Source organism: Aspergillus pseudotamarii (assembly GCF_009193445.1).
Source record: "Aspergillus pseudotamarii strain CBS 117625 unplaced genomic scaffold BDV38scaffold_1, whole genome shotgun sequence".
NCBI classification, from domain to species: Eukaryota; Fungi; Ascomycota; class Eurotiomycetes; order Eurotiales; family Aspergillaceae; genus Aspergillus; species Aspergillus pseudotamarii.
The window spans coordinates 1333978-1350008 of NW_022475015.1; the positions used below are offsets into that span (position 1 = coordinate 1333978).

Here is a 16031-nt window from a genome sequence, read left to right on the forward strand (position 1 = left end):
TTTTTTCTTTCTTTTCCTTTCTTTCCTTGATTAGTGTTCTCAGATTAGTTTCTTTTCCTTCTTTCAAGCCTTTTGTCCACTTTTGGCAGCAAAAGCTTGGGTGGTCCGGGCGCTGACGAATTGATAGAGTGAGGCGCTTCGGGGTTGAAGAATGAGAGGACCGGGAAGAGAGAATGAGACAGACGAGAGGGGGGGGAGTTTAGAAACAAGCTATCGAACGATGGAGTGATTCACCCGACCATAGGAAGGGAGACAGCTAAGAAACAGCTGGTGAGCGGCGAGATGCAAAGAATGGAAAAGGCGGAAAGAATGAATTGGGAAATGCCGCGATTCACCTACAGGTGTAAAAAAAGTATAATCATAAAATAATAGAAAAAGACGTGAGAGCAATACGCCGTAAGACCCTGAAGGGCTAAAGGGGAAGGAAAAAGAAAAAGAACCACGAGAAAAATGAGAAAAAGAAGATGATGAGGACAGTGGATCGACACACGGTGGAGATGGTAGAGGTTAAGAGACTGCTCGAGTACTCTCAGTCGAAGGAGGGAAAGGAAAAAGAGCTCGGCATGTAGAAAAAAAAATAGCTGAGAAGAGAACAAACAGCACAGCACAACAGCAGGTCAACCTGCAAACTGCTCCATACGGTCAACCTCTTCTCCCCTCCACTACGGGGAATTTGCTTTTTACCAACTAAATGACTCCTAGTAGGTACGAACTACTCCTTGATCACCATAACGAGATAGAAAAATTAAAAATAAAAATAAAATACCAAAAAAAAAAAAATATTAATGCGACCAATACGACCGGGGAGGATGAGAATAGCAAATCTCGCTGGCCCTGATATTATGACGAAAAGAAAAGCGCCATGCCTCCAATCGGACGATGGGGTTTTATTGTCTGCAGTGATCTAGGACTTGTTCCCTAGTCAGACTCTTGTCGATCGGACTGATGACGGTGTAAACGGGACTAGAACGCGAGACTAGTAGAAATCTATCCTACGCGAAGATATTAGTATGTCCATCTACAAAAAGTTAGTCAAAATAAAATAAAATAAAATCACTCGAGGTCAACAGATCACGATCTTATAGGATATGCATGCCTGCAGATGATATTATATTACTGGGAAGACACTACTGTATGTATGTACATACAGACTCAGAGCCCTAGGGAAAGAAAAGGTAGAAGTCCAGTCTTGTTATTTTTTTTTGTTACTATGGGAATAGGGCTGCTCTACAAAGGGTTTAGCTCACAACTCCCCGAGAACGACATCCTGGTTCGAGTATGAGGTAATGATACAGGAGAGCATGCGGCATGATTGGTGGGAACCCTCACGCGATGCATGGGCCTCCTCAAAGAGCCACATGAGAGAGCCTATCCTCGGAAGACGGCATTACGTCGGAACCGTCTGTGTGGCTCACCCGAAAGCGGTGGCTTGACACTTCCCTTCCTTCCCCAGGCACACCTGAGATTCTAGGGCGGGCCGTAAGAACCTCAGCCGCAGCCAAGCATTTTGCGTCTCGAACACTTTTTTCCACCGGGTCTCCGAAGTCACGTCCCAACCAGCCTCAACTGTCTTGCTGGTTGTCCGTCACCATGGCCACTCTCGGTGCTCTCAACCCTTACGGGCATTTAGCTCGGTCAGGTAAGTCATCCAATGGCATTTTTCCGATGGCCCTATCCCACCAATGGCGAGTTCTCACCTATCCGAATCTCCAGCCCGGACCGGCATCACCTATATCCCTCGCCGCACCTTGACCTATACTGTCCCTCGCCGTGCCCAAGAAAATGGTGACAATGGAAATAAAGAATCCCAATCGAATCCCTCCGCGTTTTCGTCCATCAAGAACTTTTTCTTCGGCGGAAAGACTGACGCAAAGCCCACGGTTCACCGGAGGACAGCCCCCCAGAAGCGAGAGGGTAGCCTGAGTGCGGACTCAATTTTCGCGGAGGACGAGGCAACTCCCAAGCTGATTGCATCTGGTCGCACACCGGCGGCCCGTAAACAGGAGGAGGAACCTACCGAGGAAGAAGAGGTTCAGCCGGGTGTTGAGCACCGGAACCGGGACAATATGCAGATGGTGTTAGACCCCCGTCCCGAGGCCCGTATTCGTTGGGAGCGTAAAATGGTCGTCCGGGAGGTTCGCCGCCGAGGACGTCTTTCCAAGACCGAACAGATCATGCGCACGGAGCGTGAATCGGTGTCCAAGTCACACTGGTTCAAGACTTCCGTCAAGAAGCTTGGTCCCCTGGCTCGCCAGATTGCCGGAAAGAACATTGACGAAGCTATGCTGCAAATGCGCTTCAGCAAGAAGAAGGCTGCCAAGGATGTTCTCGAGCATCTGAAGCACGCGAAGAACGTTGCCATCGTCCGCTCTGGGATGGGTCTTGGTGCCGCCGAGGCGACAATCCGCAAGCCCATCACGATCACTCTGAAGTCCGGAGAGCGTAAGACTATCACCGACCCGACCTCCATCTACATTGAGCAGGCGTGGGTCAACCGCGGCCCATATGGCGTTGATTACGACCACCGTGCCAGAGGCCAGATCAACCTTCTACGCCCCCCGTACACATCTCTTTCGGTCGTCCTGAAGGAAGAGAAGACACGGATCAGGGAGTGGCAGGACCGGGAGGCTGCATCGCAGCGCAAGCGCAAGACTCAGCTCTGGACACAGCTGCCTGACCGGAAAATCTCCGCGCAGAACCAGTACTACAGCTGGTAAGCTTTTTCTCCCGACGTTTATCTCCGGCCTCGTCTCGGCAAATGATGGGTTTCTTCGGCGTTTGTCTCTTGTATTATTTTAAACCGTTAGCACTCCACCTGGCGGGTAAATCAGCGCATGTTCATTCTTCTTTCTATTTGCGGCATTTCTTTTGATCTAAACGCGGTTTCACCATCTCGTCGTCTCGTTTGGGTTGTTCTCCGTGAGTCGAGAGAGAAAGTATGCACCTTGGCCCAACCTGTTCAGATTATTCGTGATGGAAGACGCCGACCGAACTTCACAAAGGAGCCTGTCTGTAGTGGACAGAGCTCACTACATGTACAATATTGAAATATACAACATATATCTACATGCTCTCTCATCAGCCACATCCCCCATCCTTCATAAAATAAGATCTATTCTCTATCCCAACCAACCACACCACACCACCCTTTCACCCTCCCCCAAATGAAACCCCTAAACCCGACTCCGAGGCGGACAAACGGGCGCCCTGGTCGGCGGCTCCACCGTCACAGGAGGGTTCGGCCCCTCAACCCTCTCCGCCCTCACCAGCACCGAAATCACCGCGCCCGTCATCAACGCAAACCGCCGATGCCCCACCACCTCCAGAATACTCGTAATCGCCCCCGAATGCGCCGTCAACGACACCACCGTACTCGCATCATGCGCAAACACATCGGACAGTAGCTCCCGGAGCCGGACATCCCGCGCGGAGTCCGATTCCCGGAGCTCGGGGTCATACAGCGGATCTTCTTCCGCGAAGGCCTCCTCGAATCGGTACAGGGGGTATTCCTCCGCGATGGCGGCTTTGCTGGATCGGCTGTCACAGGTGTGGAGGCCGATTGTTTCGCGGAGGAGCTGGTTCGGGTTCTCGTTAGTTCGTTCATCAATCAATCTTGGGGTGGAGCGTGGTATAATCCACTGGGGGTTTGGGTTGTTTTTTGGAATAGACATAGGACAGGTAGGCAGATAATGTCAATGGAGTCATTGAGAACAGGGAATAGTCTTTGATGGTCCCAACTCACCTCTTTGATTACAGGCCGAAAGGGCTCCGTATGCGGTAAACCTAGGTTCTTAAAAGTGATGCTAGCGGTCGCTAGACACCGATTCAAGGGACTCACGTAGTAGGACTGTGGAGAAGGGATCTTGTCCTTGATTTGTGTTCTCCACGCCTGGTTGGCTGTTTCGGCTTGCGAGATGCCTACGTCGGTGAGACGGGCGTCGACCCAGGTACCGGTCTCGTCGCCGTTTTGGAGGGACCAGTAGCACTGTTTTTTTTACCCCTTTCGTTAGTGTTGAAGATCTGGGGCATGATGTAGACTAGAGTTGGGTCATGGAATCCTGCATGGACAGGGAGACAAGGAGAGGGGGAGAGATAAAATGAAGGAAAAGATACATACATCCCAAAGCTCCGTCCCATACCTCCTCTCGGCGACATTATGGATGCCTTCTCCGTGTCTACCCAGGAAGAGCAGTTTGAACTGCGTCTCGGGACTGCTATCCCGGTTTAGCTTGTTGATATGGTACTCGAATCGTTCCCATTGAGTCTTGCGGCCCTCTGGGTCGAACTCAGGGTCGGAGTCGTAGCCCCGGGGTATGAGTCCGAAATTGGATGTTACCTGTTTTTTGCGTCGTGAGTACTTGCTTTTCCGTTTCTGTTCAATGGGGTGAGGTGTGGGATGGAGTAGACTGGGGGCTTACATAGTCGAAGTTGTCGGGGTCGGTAATTGGGTCATCTTGGAGGAAATAACCGGTCACTGTTGTGAATTTGAAGTGGAAGTCTGACGGGGTTGATTTGGATGTCATGGCTGTGGCAGTGTTGTTCGAGGACTCCTTAGTAGTAAGCTTTTGGTAGTTGAGTAGGCTATGTTAGTTTTCTTTTCTGTGTGTTATTTTATTTTTTTTTTTTTCGATTGGAACTGGCTTGTTGAAGACCAATGGACGTACATGTTAAAGTAGAGTGACTTTCTTAGGAGAAGGTGTTGTTGATACTGGTGTGGACACCTTCCTAACCCTAAACTCTATGGGGCGTGGGGTAGTTTGTCTACGGTGGGGAACGGCAAGTATTCTCCTGATCCATTAAACTACTCTGCACTCTGTACAGAGGCTGGAATTTGGTGAAAAGAATTATGTATTTCTCTCTAACTCTAGCCAATCGTTAAATCCCGATTTTGAATATTCATGAAAATATGCCCAACAAACACCGCTAAAAAAAAACCTAGCAACAAACCAAATATGACCACAACCTTAAGGTATCTTTTCCCACAACCGAACAATCAAAGGACAGAAGCTTCAGCACGAACAGCAAAGGCTCAAGCAGGCTCGAGGTTAAATTAACCCCATTCCCTTCCGAGCGAACCAATGTTGTTTGGAAGCAAAAACGGCAAATGTGCCAAACATGCCTCCGGCCAATGAAACAACCGATCCCAAATTTTGCCAAAAGCCGGCAAATGCGAGACCAGTCTTGAAAATCGCTGTGGTAGCATACTTGCTGAGCGTGGTACAGTATTCTCCAACCGACACCGGTTGGCTTGGGACTGTAGACACAGTCTGCGCAATGCGCAATTGTTGGCTTCCACCACTCGACGAGCGATTGGTAGATACAGATTGAAGAGGCAGAGAGTTCATCTCCGCCCTGGTGGACTGTATGCGAAGTGAACCTTCGCTGTTTTCCTTTGGAACCTGGCTGAGACGCCAAGTAATAGTTTGCGGCGAACCGCTTGACACGCGATTGACGGTAGATCTGGGAGAGATTCCCCGTTCCACGACAGATTGCTGCTTCGAGGTCGTTACAAGCAGTTTCTGCGTTGGCGACATCAGGCGACCAGGAACTGAAGGAGTCTGGTCGACACCACGCCAAGGTGTTGTCGGCCTGTAAGACTGCGGTACCCGTGATCCGAGCTGTCCCGTGTTTGCCGCTTCCACTGGCTTTGACAGAGAACCCGGTGAGTGCCTTCCATGGTACACATCCAATGGTGAAGGCGCAGTGACCGAGTAGTTGTCCTGTGGAGACCGACGAAGATCTCTCTCCCTGTGCTTCCAAACCACAGTCTTTGGAGTTTCCACATTCGGTGGAAGCACACCGGTTTGCGTCTGTTTAATGAGTGAAACATGACGTGGCCGGGCGTGAGACGGGCTATGGAGTGGCAGACTAGTCTGTCTAGTCGAGTCAAGCACCGCCGTAGTAGGAGAAAGAGCAGGGTTGTTGACACTGAGACGAGCGCCCTTGATGTCAAGGCAATTGCACTATATGCTTGTCAGTACCCTTTGCCCCACCGAGAAGCCATGTCGGTTTACATACCCTCTTATGCTGTTTTCGATGTTTTTCACAGGCACCATGTTTTCGAACTTTGATGTAATTTTCCTTTTGCGCCCGTGACCGAGGTTTCTGCTTCCTCGGTAGATTCGCAGGCGTGTTCATGTTAAGGTCCAAGACCAGTTCAATCCCGCCGGGTGTCGCCTCGGCGGATGGCGGTGTTGGCGACTTGGTTGAATCGGACAGTAAAGTAGTCGCCGGACTGGCGCATGCAGGGTCATGGGAAACACTCCACGGAGGTGATGGGAAACTGGTATTTGAATCCGAAGACATATCTGCCTCGGGAAGTGGGGCATCTTGCAAGCGCTGTAGATGTAGGGCTATGGCTGCTTCTCGGCGTTTTTCTTTCTTGGATGAGCAGCTCGGGTCAACCGCCGCTTGCGACTCTACCATATGCCGAATGGTGGAATAGTAATGGTCGTCATAACTGTGCGCACCTGGCAACCAGGCACTGTCAAACTCGGATCCAACGAAGGCTTCACTGGGTGAAGATGACGGAAGTTGAAGGATATCATTGGGGTCTACCACGGGCTCGACATTCGCGGCACCTCCGAAGTATTCCGCGAATGATGGTTCGTGGTTGACAAAGTCGGTGAATGGAATTTGAGTGCACATGTCGAGTCCCGAGTCCCAATTTGACCCGTCCAGGTCGTTGTAAGTCAAGTCAAAGTCCTTGGGGGAAATTGAGTTGACCGAGGTCGGGTTACTGTCGACATAACCCGAGGGGATATCAAAGAAGTTGTCGAAGTCAAAGAATTCATCACCCTGGGATGAATGACCCATTGAGTAAAGCAATTGGTCGGCAGACATGATCAAAGAGCGACTCGTGTGTTTCAATTGGAGGGGGGGGGGGAAGAAATTGAGAAATAATGTATTATACAGTCAGGGTCGAACCCGATGAAGCCTTTCCTGATAGGGTAGTTTAATGAGGGCTTTTCAGGCGGCGAAGTTTCAAAGGATTCACCCGAAGACGAGGAGGTCGTTGCGCTTTCAAAAAGCGAGAAAACAGACACTGTCCAACGTCGCGCTGGGAAGGAATATTTTTGTTTTTTGAATGACTAAGGAACACAAAGCGTTCACTTTAAGAGGGAAGAGAGAATAGAAGTAGAAAGAGATGCCTGAATCAACCTTGAGGAAGGAAGAACTTCCCTCGTTCTCCATACACCACCTTTCCTCTTCGGGATCCCGACTCAGCGCTAGACCCGATTGGGTGCCCGACGGTCCTCTTCCGCGTTGCAATGCGACATCACATGGCTTTGTGGCTGTGCGGTTCTGCTTCTTGAACTGGCAATACGAACAATGCCCACTGGGAACGCCAATGGCAGTGCATTCTCTCCCCCCACTAAATTCATCCTTGGAAGCGATCGACCCCCGCCAGGTCACGATACTGAAGAGTCATACTAGTAGACCCCCTGCTGTTGCTGCTTCTTTTGAACTTTTAAAAAAACAACTTGGGTTTGCATGATTTGCATCCCTCTCCTCGTCACTGTTCTTCTATCCATCGACATGATCTACATCTTTCGATATGACACACACATGCTTCATTCCATGTCCGTTCAGCCCTATCCACAGAACACAATAGCAATCATCCAAGCCGCCAAAATACTGAGTGGTAGAAGACCAAGACCCCATACCAATTTTGCGGCTCCAGACTGCTTGTCCGAATCGGACGACTTGTCATTGGCTCCTTTCGTTGACCCCGACGTTGCGGTAGCGCTTGGCGTCCGTGAAGGAGTACCATATGTGTGGCTCTTCGCATCATACTTTAGACAAGCAGTGGGTAGAGGATAGGAGGTTGATGCCAGGACAGCTTGTACTCCGACCCTTTCACTGAAATCCGCAATGTCGACCTCCATGTTGGCGAGGACACCCATGTTGACGTCTACCGAAGGGGCGATATGGGTCAGGCTATCGAAGACATCATCCAGGACAGATGTCAAGCTGTCATCTCCACTCCCATCAACCACGGGCTCACACTTGTCACTGACATGACTCAGTTGCGTTGCATTCACCGATATCTTTGGCAGGTTGACGAATGCTCCAACACCGCCGGATACTAAACCCTTTGCCGTGCTGATTCCGAGCAGGATCTGCGGCGTGAAGGTAACACTGAAAATCAAAGACGCCGGGGCAGACGTAGATTCAAACTCCAGCGCGTGGACCTTGGTTTTATCACTACGCGCTGTTAGCTGGCCATCCAGCGGTCATGCATCGCTAAGGATAACGTACAACCCTGAAATGGAGGAATTCCCAGGCTCACTCATGTTAATCTTAATATTTGAGTTATCCGGTACCTGCATGAATTAGTATAACCTGGCGATTCTCTCTCAGCTAGGAACCAGTACCGAAAGATTGAAGCCATAAGAGAACCCTATCTCCTCCACCATATTTACGCTAAGTGAGAGATCCGGTTGGATTATTGGGCCGAAAGCTACAACTCCTGGGATCTAGGATTGTCAATACCGTCACAATGAAGTATGATAACACCTTGCGCCCGGATGCCTACCTCAAAAGGGGTGAGAGGAATTGCAGGGAGAGACATGTTGAGGGATGCCAGAGATTGGCTCAGCGAAAGGTCAAGACCAAGTTCAACCTGTGCGAAAAGGCCATTCGATAAGATTTCAAGAGCACCGTCGTCAAAAAAGGCAATGGTGTCTTTAATCTTATTCCCAGAAATGTTGAACGAGCCTCGTGTTATCTCAATATCACCCTGGAGCGTGCAGTTTTTGCAGGTCACGGTTACTCCTTGCGGTCTAAGATCGTTAGCCCCGTGAATATTACATACATTTGCGCTTATAAGACCTACATGAACATGTCAGCGGCAGGAGTATCTGGCGGAAATATTTTCTGGTCAATATAGTGCTTGTCGAGCGATTTTGTCACACTCGAAGGTAGTCCCGTTGTTGCAGTGGGAGCCGCTGGAAACGATACGGAAGGTGCAGAGCCTTCCCCTACTACCCTTGTGGTTGTCGGTGCACTCGTTGGCTCTTGCTGTCGTTTCTGATGCACGGTATATGTACGTTTCTGAATGCTTGATCGGTGCCTGTGGGAGAAAGACACGCTAGTGGAATGGCTTGCATCGTGCCAGTCGCATTTGACTTTCTCCAGGGTGAATACTTGACGGGCCAGATCGACAGTCGCCTTCGTCACACTATATGCAGTATGAGATGGGCTTAGTCGCGGCTCCGTGGTCAGACACTTACCGGTGGATGGACCTTTCCCCTTCCAAGTCGCAACCTTCATGAGAAGTGACGACTACAAAATCGGACGCAGCCTCAAGCTCCTGCTTTAGGGCTTTGGCCCGAGTAGGCGAGCCAATGGACAGCTGAATCTTTGCATCTGAGCATGTCATATCTTCTATGTCGGCGTCTAAAGCCTCAAGGGCAAGAATTGGGTGTTGAGATGCCACATTGAGGGTAGTGGCGAAGACATATTCCGTGTCCCCTTCTGGAACCTCGTGTATAAAGTCGAAACTTGCTTCTCTCTTGAAAGCGACCGTTTCGATTTCTCTCACCTTGAGACTTGGGGGCAGACTGGCCGCAGAAAGCCGTCGGGGCTTTGGGAATTCCAAGGCTTGGGAATGTTGATCGAGGGCTAAGTTGGCCCCTCGCGCAACGCTAAAGGGAGTCAAGAGAGCCAATAGGCCAAGGGTCCTGAACGAGCTCATCTTATCTGATCGGAAGAATAAGCCGTCCCTGTCGGCGCTTTCTATACTGTATACCAGCTTTTCTGGCGAAGAAATACAAATAAAACAGAACACACTCCATCTTGCAGGGTACCATATATACTACCCATTGTCATATACCCCTTTAATGCATAGTACTCCATGTGTGAGCGGACCGTCGCCCCCGCCCTTAGTGCCTTGAGCTAAAGAAAGGTGTAACAACGAGGGAGTTATAATTATCTGTCACTAGCTGCACAGCCCCGTGTTTGTTCAACCTCAGCATAGATGAGCTGCTGTTATTATGCTCTGTTGGGTATAGCACCAGTGACTAGACATGCAAAGTCACTGTGCCGCAAGGCTGAAGCCGACATTAGTACGGCAACTAACAAACGGCCCCTCGGACGCAACGGGCTATCATCGCGATTAACTGGCTTATATCATTGGTTGTCCAGACCTCCTACTGATGATTGACAGACTGTCAGTGGAATGACGGGACTGTACACTGCATGGTGGCTTGCATGAGGTTTCAGATATCAAAGGGGCTGCAGAGTATCAAATGCTTGAGAATGACCATTGGCTGGCCAAAGAGATGGAAGACTATCCCCAGTAGATATTGTTAAAGTGATCCCCCCCTCTCTCTCTTCTCTCTTCATGAAGGGGCCCTCCCTCAAAGTGGTCCCTTCCCCGAAAGAGTCATGGGTGTTAAATCATGATGAGTTGATTCTCGTGACTTGGTTCAGTGTTCCGCCGTCTTTGGTCAACAACAAATGTATACGTAGGAATTCGCTCCGGTTCTACTTTTGCAGGGCTCGCTGAGATAATTACATAATTTGTACAGAGCTGCGAACTTAGATTATTGCTTGACCCAATTTGATGGAGATATTCAAAGTTCAAACTAGTGCGACGACCAAGCTTCTCCGGCGTGTTTTTCCCCCTGGCAACATATATCTTAACCTCGGCCAACGTTAACCCTAACCTTGATTTTGTCATCACATTGCAAAGTAGCCGCGGCAGTCAGGCACATTACGGAATAATGATAGTATATGAAGGATAATAGTGAAGCAAGTGTCTGAGAAGACGGAAGATCAAGAAAACATGCGTACGTGTTGAGCAATCCTGCTGTTTTGGTGACAATGGAGACGAAACGTGGAGAATGTGGCTACTCCACCAGGGCCCTTCCGGATGAGTCTCAACTGGCCAGACCATTTGAATCAAGAACCTGCCCTAACAATTTAGCGTAGATCCACCGTAGCATTTGAAGAAGCTACGTTGGCAAGTCAGGTACGCTATTAGTCAAATCCACAGGTTCTCGGCAATCCGCGGTCACGATGATGGGGCCGAACCCCGCATAAAAAAGGTAGCAACATGCATGATTGACTTCATGTGAGGGGGAAAGCTGAAAGTCCGCCACCATCTTTCCTTCGTCATTTGTTTTTCTCTGCCCCATATAAGAGCTGTCCTGTGCACCTGTCCTACAAGCAATCAACCGCTGCGATGGTCCAGGTATAATCAATTGGCCCTAATCGCAACTATTTGGTGATCATTTACTGCAACCGGTACGCAAGGGGGTGACTGCTCTAGCCCGCGACCCATTCAAAACGAACGACTCCAACGACTGCTTTTTGGTACCACAAGTGATGTGTCTGCGATGATTGTTCTCAAAAAGTGTGTCCCATTCGCCTGTCGCCCGAGTGTTGTTTCCCCAGGGACACCTCGCAGCGCCAGGCACTGGTCCAAGACCTTGCAAGCACTGCCCCCGTGGCGGCGAGGTTTGCTGACCCAGAGCTATGCTCGTGGTCCGCTAGAGGTACCCTTGTGCTACGTGTCGAGTGTCTAGAGCGCATGAGGCTAACAATTTCTTGTTCTTACCATAAGCCCCCATTGCTTGAATCCACCATTGGGGACCATTTCGCTCAAATCGTTAGCTCATATGGTGACCGAACAGCGTCTGTCTCCTCATCCGCTGCAAAACCATCTTGTCCTGAGATGGACACTAACTCGATATTAGTGTCATCTGCAAGCATCAAAATGACCGAGTAACGTATGCCGGCCTCGATGCGAAAAGCAACGCCCTCGCACGGGGCCTGGAGTCTGTAGGCGTGCGCACAGGCGACCGTGTGGGAGTGATGCTCGGAAACTCCATGGAATTCTCCATTGTATGCTATAAGTCCAATTCCCGGCGCCAATGACGCTCCTTATCATTACCAAGATAACTCACGTCCATTGTGCGGCAGGCGACTTATGCGTTGTTTAAACTCGGAGCCATCCTCGTGAGTGTCCATCACCAACACCCCAGAGTGGAATTCTAACCGCGCTTCCCAGGTCCCAATCAACCCATCATTCAACGCAGCTCAAGTGGTCTCGGCATTAAATCACCTAGCGGCTACACATATGATTGTCAGCACCGAGTCTAATCTGCCGCGAAAAGAGCCCCGGAGCAATATCCCAATCTTACAACACCTGGTTCAAGACCTTCACAAATCAAAACTGGAGTCCGCACTCGTGCCCTCCCTGAAGCATATCATCATGGTCGACAACTCCTCCGGCCGAGTTGACATCTCCGATTACAAATCGTTGACGAAATATTCCTCGGTGATATCCGGCGCAAAGGCAGATGAAGCTGCATTGCCACACCGAGACCTATCACCTCATGACGTCGTGAACATCCAATTCACCTCCGGTACCACCGCCATGCCCAAAGCAGCATGTCTGACCCATCGCTCGGTTCTCAACAACGGCGCCCAGATCGGCGACCGCATGCGCCTCACCCCGGAGGATATCGTCTGCTGTCCTCCACCGCTGTTCCATTGCTTCGGCTCCGTGCTAGGATACATGGCCACGGCAACGCACGGTTCGGCCGTCGTGTTCCCCACCGAATCATTCAATGCCCGGGCAGCGCTCACAGCCGTCCAAGAGGAGAGGTGCACCGCGCTTTACGGCGTCCCGACAATGTTCATCGAAGAACTCACCCTGATCGACGATGGCGAAGTGCCAAACGAAGGATTCGGCCATCTGAGAACAGGCATCGCCGCCGGAAGTAGCGTGCCGGCTGCCCTCATGGAGAGACTACATCAGGTCTTAAACCTGACCGAGTTGACCATCTGCTATGGCATGACAGAAACGAGCCCCGTCTCCGCCATGACGACCACGGACGACCCGATCGACAAGCGCATCAACACTGTCGGCAGACTCATGCCGCATGTTGAAGCGAAGATCGTGAACCCTGCCAATCGGAGCCAGATTCTCCCCGTCGGTGTGCCCGGTGAACTGGCGGTGAGCGGTTACCTCTTGATGAAAGGGTACTGGGGCGACCCGCAACGCACTGCGGAATCGATGATTGCCGATGATCAGGGGAAGGTCTGGATGCATGTATGTTATCTTCTGGTCCCCTCTAACCCACAGAATCCATTTCCATAGATTCTAGCCGGCTAACAATCAGCACAGTCCGGCGATGAAGCGACCATATCCCCAGACGGGTATGTGACGATTACTGGTCGAATCAAAGACCTCATTATCCGTGGCGGAGAAAACATCCACCCACTTGAGATCGAAAACTGTGTATTGACGTACCCTGGTGTTTTGGATGTGTCGGTTGTCGGTGTGCCTGATGAAAAGTACGGAGAGGTCGTGGCGGCTTTCATCATTCCCAGGGAACACCAGGATGAGGCTGCGCCTCTGACTGAAGAGAATATCCGGGAATGGGTTCGGGGGCGGTTGAGCAATCACCTTGGTAAGCCCTCAGCTTCAGTAGATTACTTCCATTTACGAGACCAAGCGCCTATAGAACTAACTTTCCTTGCTTTTACAGTCCCGAAGTATGTTTTCAATCTGGACCCCTCGACAATCTTCCCCAAGACTGCCAGCGGAAAGATCCAGAAGTTCAAGCTGAAGGAGGATGCTATCAAAATCCTCAAGGAAAGGAACTCGTTGAGCTAAGTAAGTAGTAATGGGACATACAGACAGACAATCGAACTCAAATTCTAGAAGTAGCCAGCTCAAGCGGAGAATTAACCAATCTAGACTAAAGATAAAAAATCTATTTGTCTTCTACACAAGACTTATCGATGTCCACGTGTAGGTAGCCCTAAAGAAACCATCCAATACCTTATTGAACTCCTGGAACACCCGCTTTTACCAGCCCAACTCTAGATCTAGATCCGATATAATATATGAAAATCATGAAACATAAACCTCACCTTTCCCCATCCTCCTAGCCCTTGCATTCAACCTCAGATAAATAACCTCCTGCCCAATCGCCAACACTAACGCCCCAGCCACCAACGCAATCATAATCACAAGACCAGTAAGATACCTACAAACATCAAGACCCGAAACATCAGTCTATACATCCACAAATATATAATAGAAGTAACAAAAAGGAACCAAAAACAAGAACTTACAAGGGCGAATCCCTCTCCTGAAAAATCTGCGATCCACCCATCATACCCGCATTCGAAGCCATGACCCCTAAGTTCCATATATCCATTAGTCGCCTACCTATCAAAACACCCATAGCCCACCAACCACCTCATAAACCAGACGAAGAAGAAGAAGAAGAAGAAGAAGAAGAAGAAGACACACTTACACATCCTAACAATAACAACGTCAACACCACCACTCAATTAGCCCAAACCCCAAACCCAACAAACTCAACACCCTAAACCCCCAAAAGAAAATAGAAAAGAGAAGAAAAGGAAAAAGAAAAGAACTTACGCAATAGCAATACTCCGCTCCCCCGCACAATGGCAATTAAGCTGCAACCACGTATTATGCACGGGATGATAACAAACCGCGAACGCATTAATCACAGTCCAGATACCGAATCGACTCCATTTCCCTTCTACCCTAGGAAGAAGACACCGACACACGATCAACACAATCAGATAGCATGTTACTGCGGTGATGACTGTTAGGCCGCGTTTGGTGGTGCGGTCGCTGATGTAGGAGAAGAGGAAGACGAGGGGTAGGGCTAGGGTGGCGCCGATTGCGGTCAGGGCGTTGGATTGTAGGCGGGTGAAGCCTAGGGTCCTTTTTTATTTCTCACTTTCTGTTAGGGGTCTTTTTCTTTTTCTTTTTTTTATTGGGTTATTGTGGGTTTAAGGGTGGGTAAGGAGTGTACGCACATCATGATTGTGGGAGTGTAGGTTGTTAGTGGACTCCAGGTTGAGAAGACGCAGGGGGCAAGGAGAAAATGGGGCCAGCGGCGGTAGTTGAAGAGGGCTTTCTTGATGTTGGACTTATATCTTGGGGAGGGGTGGTCGGTTTTGGAGGGATTTTCGCTTTCGCCTTTTCCTTCTTCTTCCCTTTGGGAGGTTCGAATGTGGAGGATATCTCTATCTTCCGGGGAAAAGGATATCACGCCGCGGTCTAGGAGATATGGTCTCGGGTTTGAGGGGCTTTGGGGCAGAAGTAGCAGGATAAGAATTGCTGTAGTGATGGTGAAGATGCCCTCGACTGTGTATATTAGTTGATAGGTTAGATTCGGGTTATATGGTGTGATTATTGATGGAAAGGACATTACCTAGGAAGATCCACTGCCAGCCCTTCAGGCCGTGTTTCCCATCTAATTTCAAGATTGCCGCCCCTATAAGAGGCGAGATGGCGTTTCCACCGAACATTCCGAAGAAAAAGATGCCGATTCGTTTTGCGAGCTCGGTGTTCTCGTACCATGTTGATAGTGTGTATAGGGAAGCCGGGATGTATCCTGCTTCGGCGAGCCCGAGCAGACTCCGCACGACTAGGAAGCCTGTTCGATTGCGCAGGAAAACCTGGAAAGTTGCGATGGTTCCAAATGCGAGGACTTGCGCGGGGATCCATTTATCGGGGCCGATCTGTATTTTGTGATTAAGTCATTGTGCCCGGTCAGGGAAGTATATATACGTTGTGGTCTTGAATGAAGGCGCCGTATGATGAATGTTGTTGGCAGCAAGTGACGACTTACTTTCTGCAGAACGATATTGGAAGGAATTTCCAGCACAATGATACCTAGAAACATCAATTGGTTCCCTAGATTGACTGTGCTCTGGTCGATGTGTATATCCTTGCCAAACCCGCCGGTTAGGGCACTGGCGATGTTCATGCGATCCAGTTGGAACACCGTCATGCCGAGTAGCAAGAGGGGGAGGACTGAGAGATCAATTCTAGAAAGAGTTAATAATCGCCGTATCTCTGAAGAAGTTCAATTGGTACTGACTTTCTCCGAGTCTTGTGCTCCGACACGGCGACATTCCATAACGTCTCGGTGTCACTGTTGGGTTCCCGCTCCGAATAGTTCGGCCCGGGTTTAGTTTGAGAGATAAGCATGGTGATTTACAATAGTAGGTACGTGAGATGA

The 16031-nt window shown here is 49.9% G+C and overlaps 6 protein-coding genes across 6 annotated transcripts; 2 read left to right on the top strand and 4 right to left on the bottom strand.

The window, feature by feature from the left end:
- Positions 1–1213: 1213 nt before the first annotated feature.
- BDV38DRAFT_5692 (mitochondrial 54S ribosomal protein uL22m) lies at positions 1214–2945 on the top strand. Its single transcript, XM_032063566.1, has 2 exons — positions 1214–1639; positions 1714–2945. The coding sequence occupies exons 1-2, from the start codon at positions 1591–1593 to the stop codon at positions 2715–2717; spliced, it is 1053 nt and encodes a 350-aa protein (XP_031920049.1). The 5' UTR covers positions 1214–1590; the 3' UTR covers positions 2718–2945.
- BDV38DRAFT_5689 (histidine phosphatase family protein) lies at positions 2946–4784 on the bottom strand. Its single transcript, XM_032063563.1, has 4 exons — positions 4419–4784; positions 4118–4336; positions 3743–3985; positions 2946–3575 (listed from the first exon to the last, which is right to left on the bottom strand). Exons 1-4 carry the CDS (start codon positions 4521–4523, stop codon positions 3174–3176), a joined length of 969 nt encoding a protein of 322 aa, XP_031920050.1. The 5' UTR covers positions 4524–4784; the 3' UTR covers positions 2946–3173.
- BDV38DRAFT_5698 (uncharacterized protein) lies at positions 4785–7167 on the bottom strand. Its single transcript, XM_032063568.1, has 2 exons — positions 6019–7167; positions 4785–5963 (listed from the first exon to the last, which is right to left on the bottom strand). The coding sequence occupies exons 1-2, from the start codon at positions 6841–6843 to the stop codon at positions 5046–5048; spliced, it is 1743 nt and encodes a 580-aa protein (XP_031920051.1). The 5' UTR covers positions 6844–7167; the 3' UTR covers positions 4785–5045.
- Positions 7168–7464: 297 nt separating this feature from the next.
- On the bottom strand, positions 7465–8677 carry BDV38DRAFT_232476 (uncharacterized protein). Its single transcript, XM_032053043.1, has 2 exons — positions 8263–8677; positions 7465–8208 (listed from the first exon to the last, which is right to left on the bottom strand). Exons 1-2 carry the CDS (start codon positions 8331–8333, stop codon positions 7596–7598), a joined length of 684 nt encoding a protein of 227 aa, XP_031920052.1. The 5' UTR covers positions 8334–8677; the 3' UTR covers positions 7465–7595.
- A 2862-nt stretch (positions 8678–11539) lies between these two features.
- BDV38DRAFT_267080 (putative AMP-binding enzyme) lies at positions 11540–13633 on the top strand (the record flags this gene model as incomplete). The annotated part of the gene is made up of 6 exons (XM_032056520.1): positions 11540–11643; positions 11706–11853; positions 11932–11967; positions 12020–13066; positions 13142–13427; positions 13506–13633. The coding sequence occupies 6 exons, from the start codon at positions 11540–11542 to the stop codon at positions 13631–13633; spliced, it is 1749 nt and encodes a 582-aa protein (XP_031920053.1).
- Positions 13634–14406: 773 nt separating this feature from the next.
- On the bottom strand, positions 14407–16000 carry BDV38DRAFT_277054 (vitamin H transporter; the record flags this gene model as incomplete). Its single annotated transcript, XM_032058399.1, has 5 exons — positions 14407–14725; positions 14821–15151; positions 15219–15528; positions 15639–15837; positions 15891–16000. 5 exons carry the CDS (start codon positions 15998–16000, stop codon positions 14407–14409), a joined length of 1269 nt encoding a protein of 422 aa, XP_031920054.1.
- Positions 16001–16031: the final 31 nt, after the last annotated feature.

Excerpts from the sequence above, each read along its gene's own strand:
- BDV38DRAFT_5692 (XM_032063566.1), top strand. The coding sequence starts at position 1,591 with ATGGCCACTCTCGGTGCTCTCAACCCTTACGGGCATTTAGCTCGGTCA. Across the intron at positions 1,640-1,713 it reads CGGGCATTTAGCTCGGTCAG|CCCGGACCGGCATCACCTAT; the intron begins GTAAGTCATCCA and ends CCGAATCTCCAG.
- BDV38DRAFT_232476 (XM_032053043.1), bottom strand. The coding sequence starts at position 8,333 with ATGCAGGTACCGGATAACTCAAATATTAAGATTAACATGAGTGAGCCT. Across the intron at positions 8,209-8,262 it reads AATTCCTCCATTTCAGGGTT|TGATAAAACCAAGGTCCACG; the intron begins GTACGTTATCCT and ends AACAGCGCGTAG.
- BDV38DRAFT_5698 (XM_032063568.1), bottom strand. The coding sequence starts at position 6,843 with ATGTCTGCCGACCAATTGCTTTACTCAATGGGTCATTCATCCCAGGGT. Across the intron at positions 5,964-6,018 it reads ATCGAAAACAGCATAAGAGG|TGCAATTGCCTTGACATCAA; the intron begins GTATGTAAACCG and ends ACAAGCATATAG.
- BDV38DRAFT_5689 (XM_032063563.1), bottom strand. The coding sequence starts at position 4,523 with ATGACATCCAAATCAACCCCGTCAGACTTCCACTTCAAATTCACAACA. Across the intron at positions 4,337-4,418 it reads ACCCCGACAACTTCGACTAT|GTAACATCCAATTTCGGACT; the intron begins GTAAGCCCCCAG and ends CGCAAAAAACAG. Across the intron at positions 3,576-3,742 it reads TTCGGCCTGTAATCAAAGAG|CTCCTCCGCGAAACAATCGG; the intron begins GTGAGTTGGGAC and ends AACCCGAACCAG.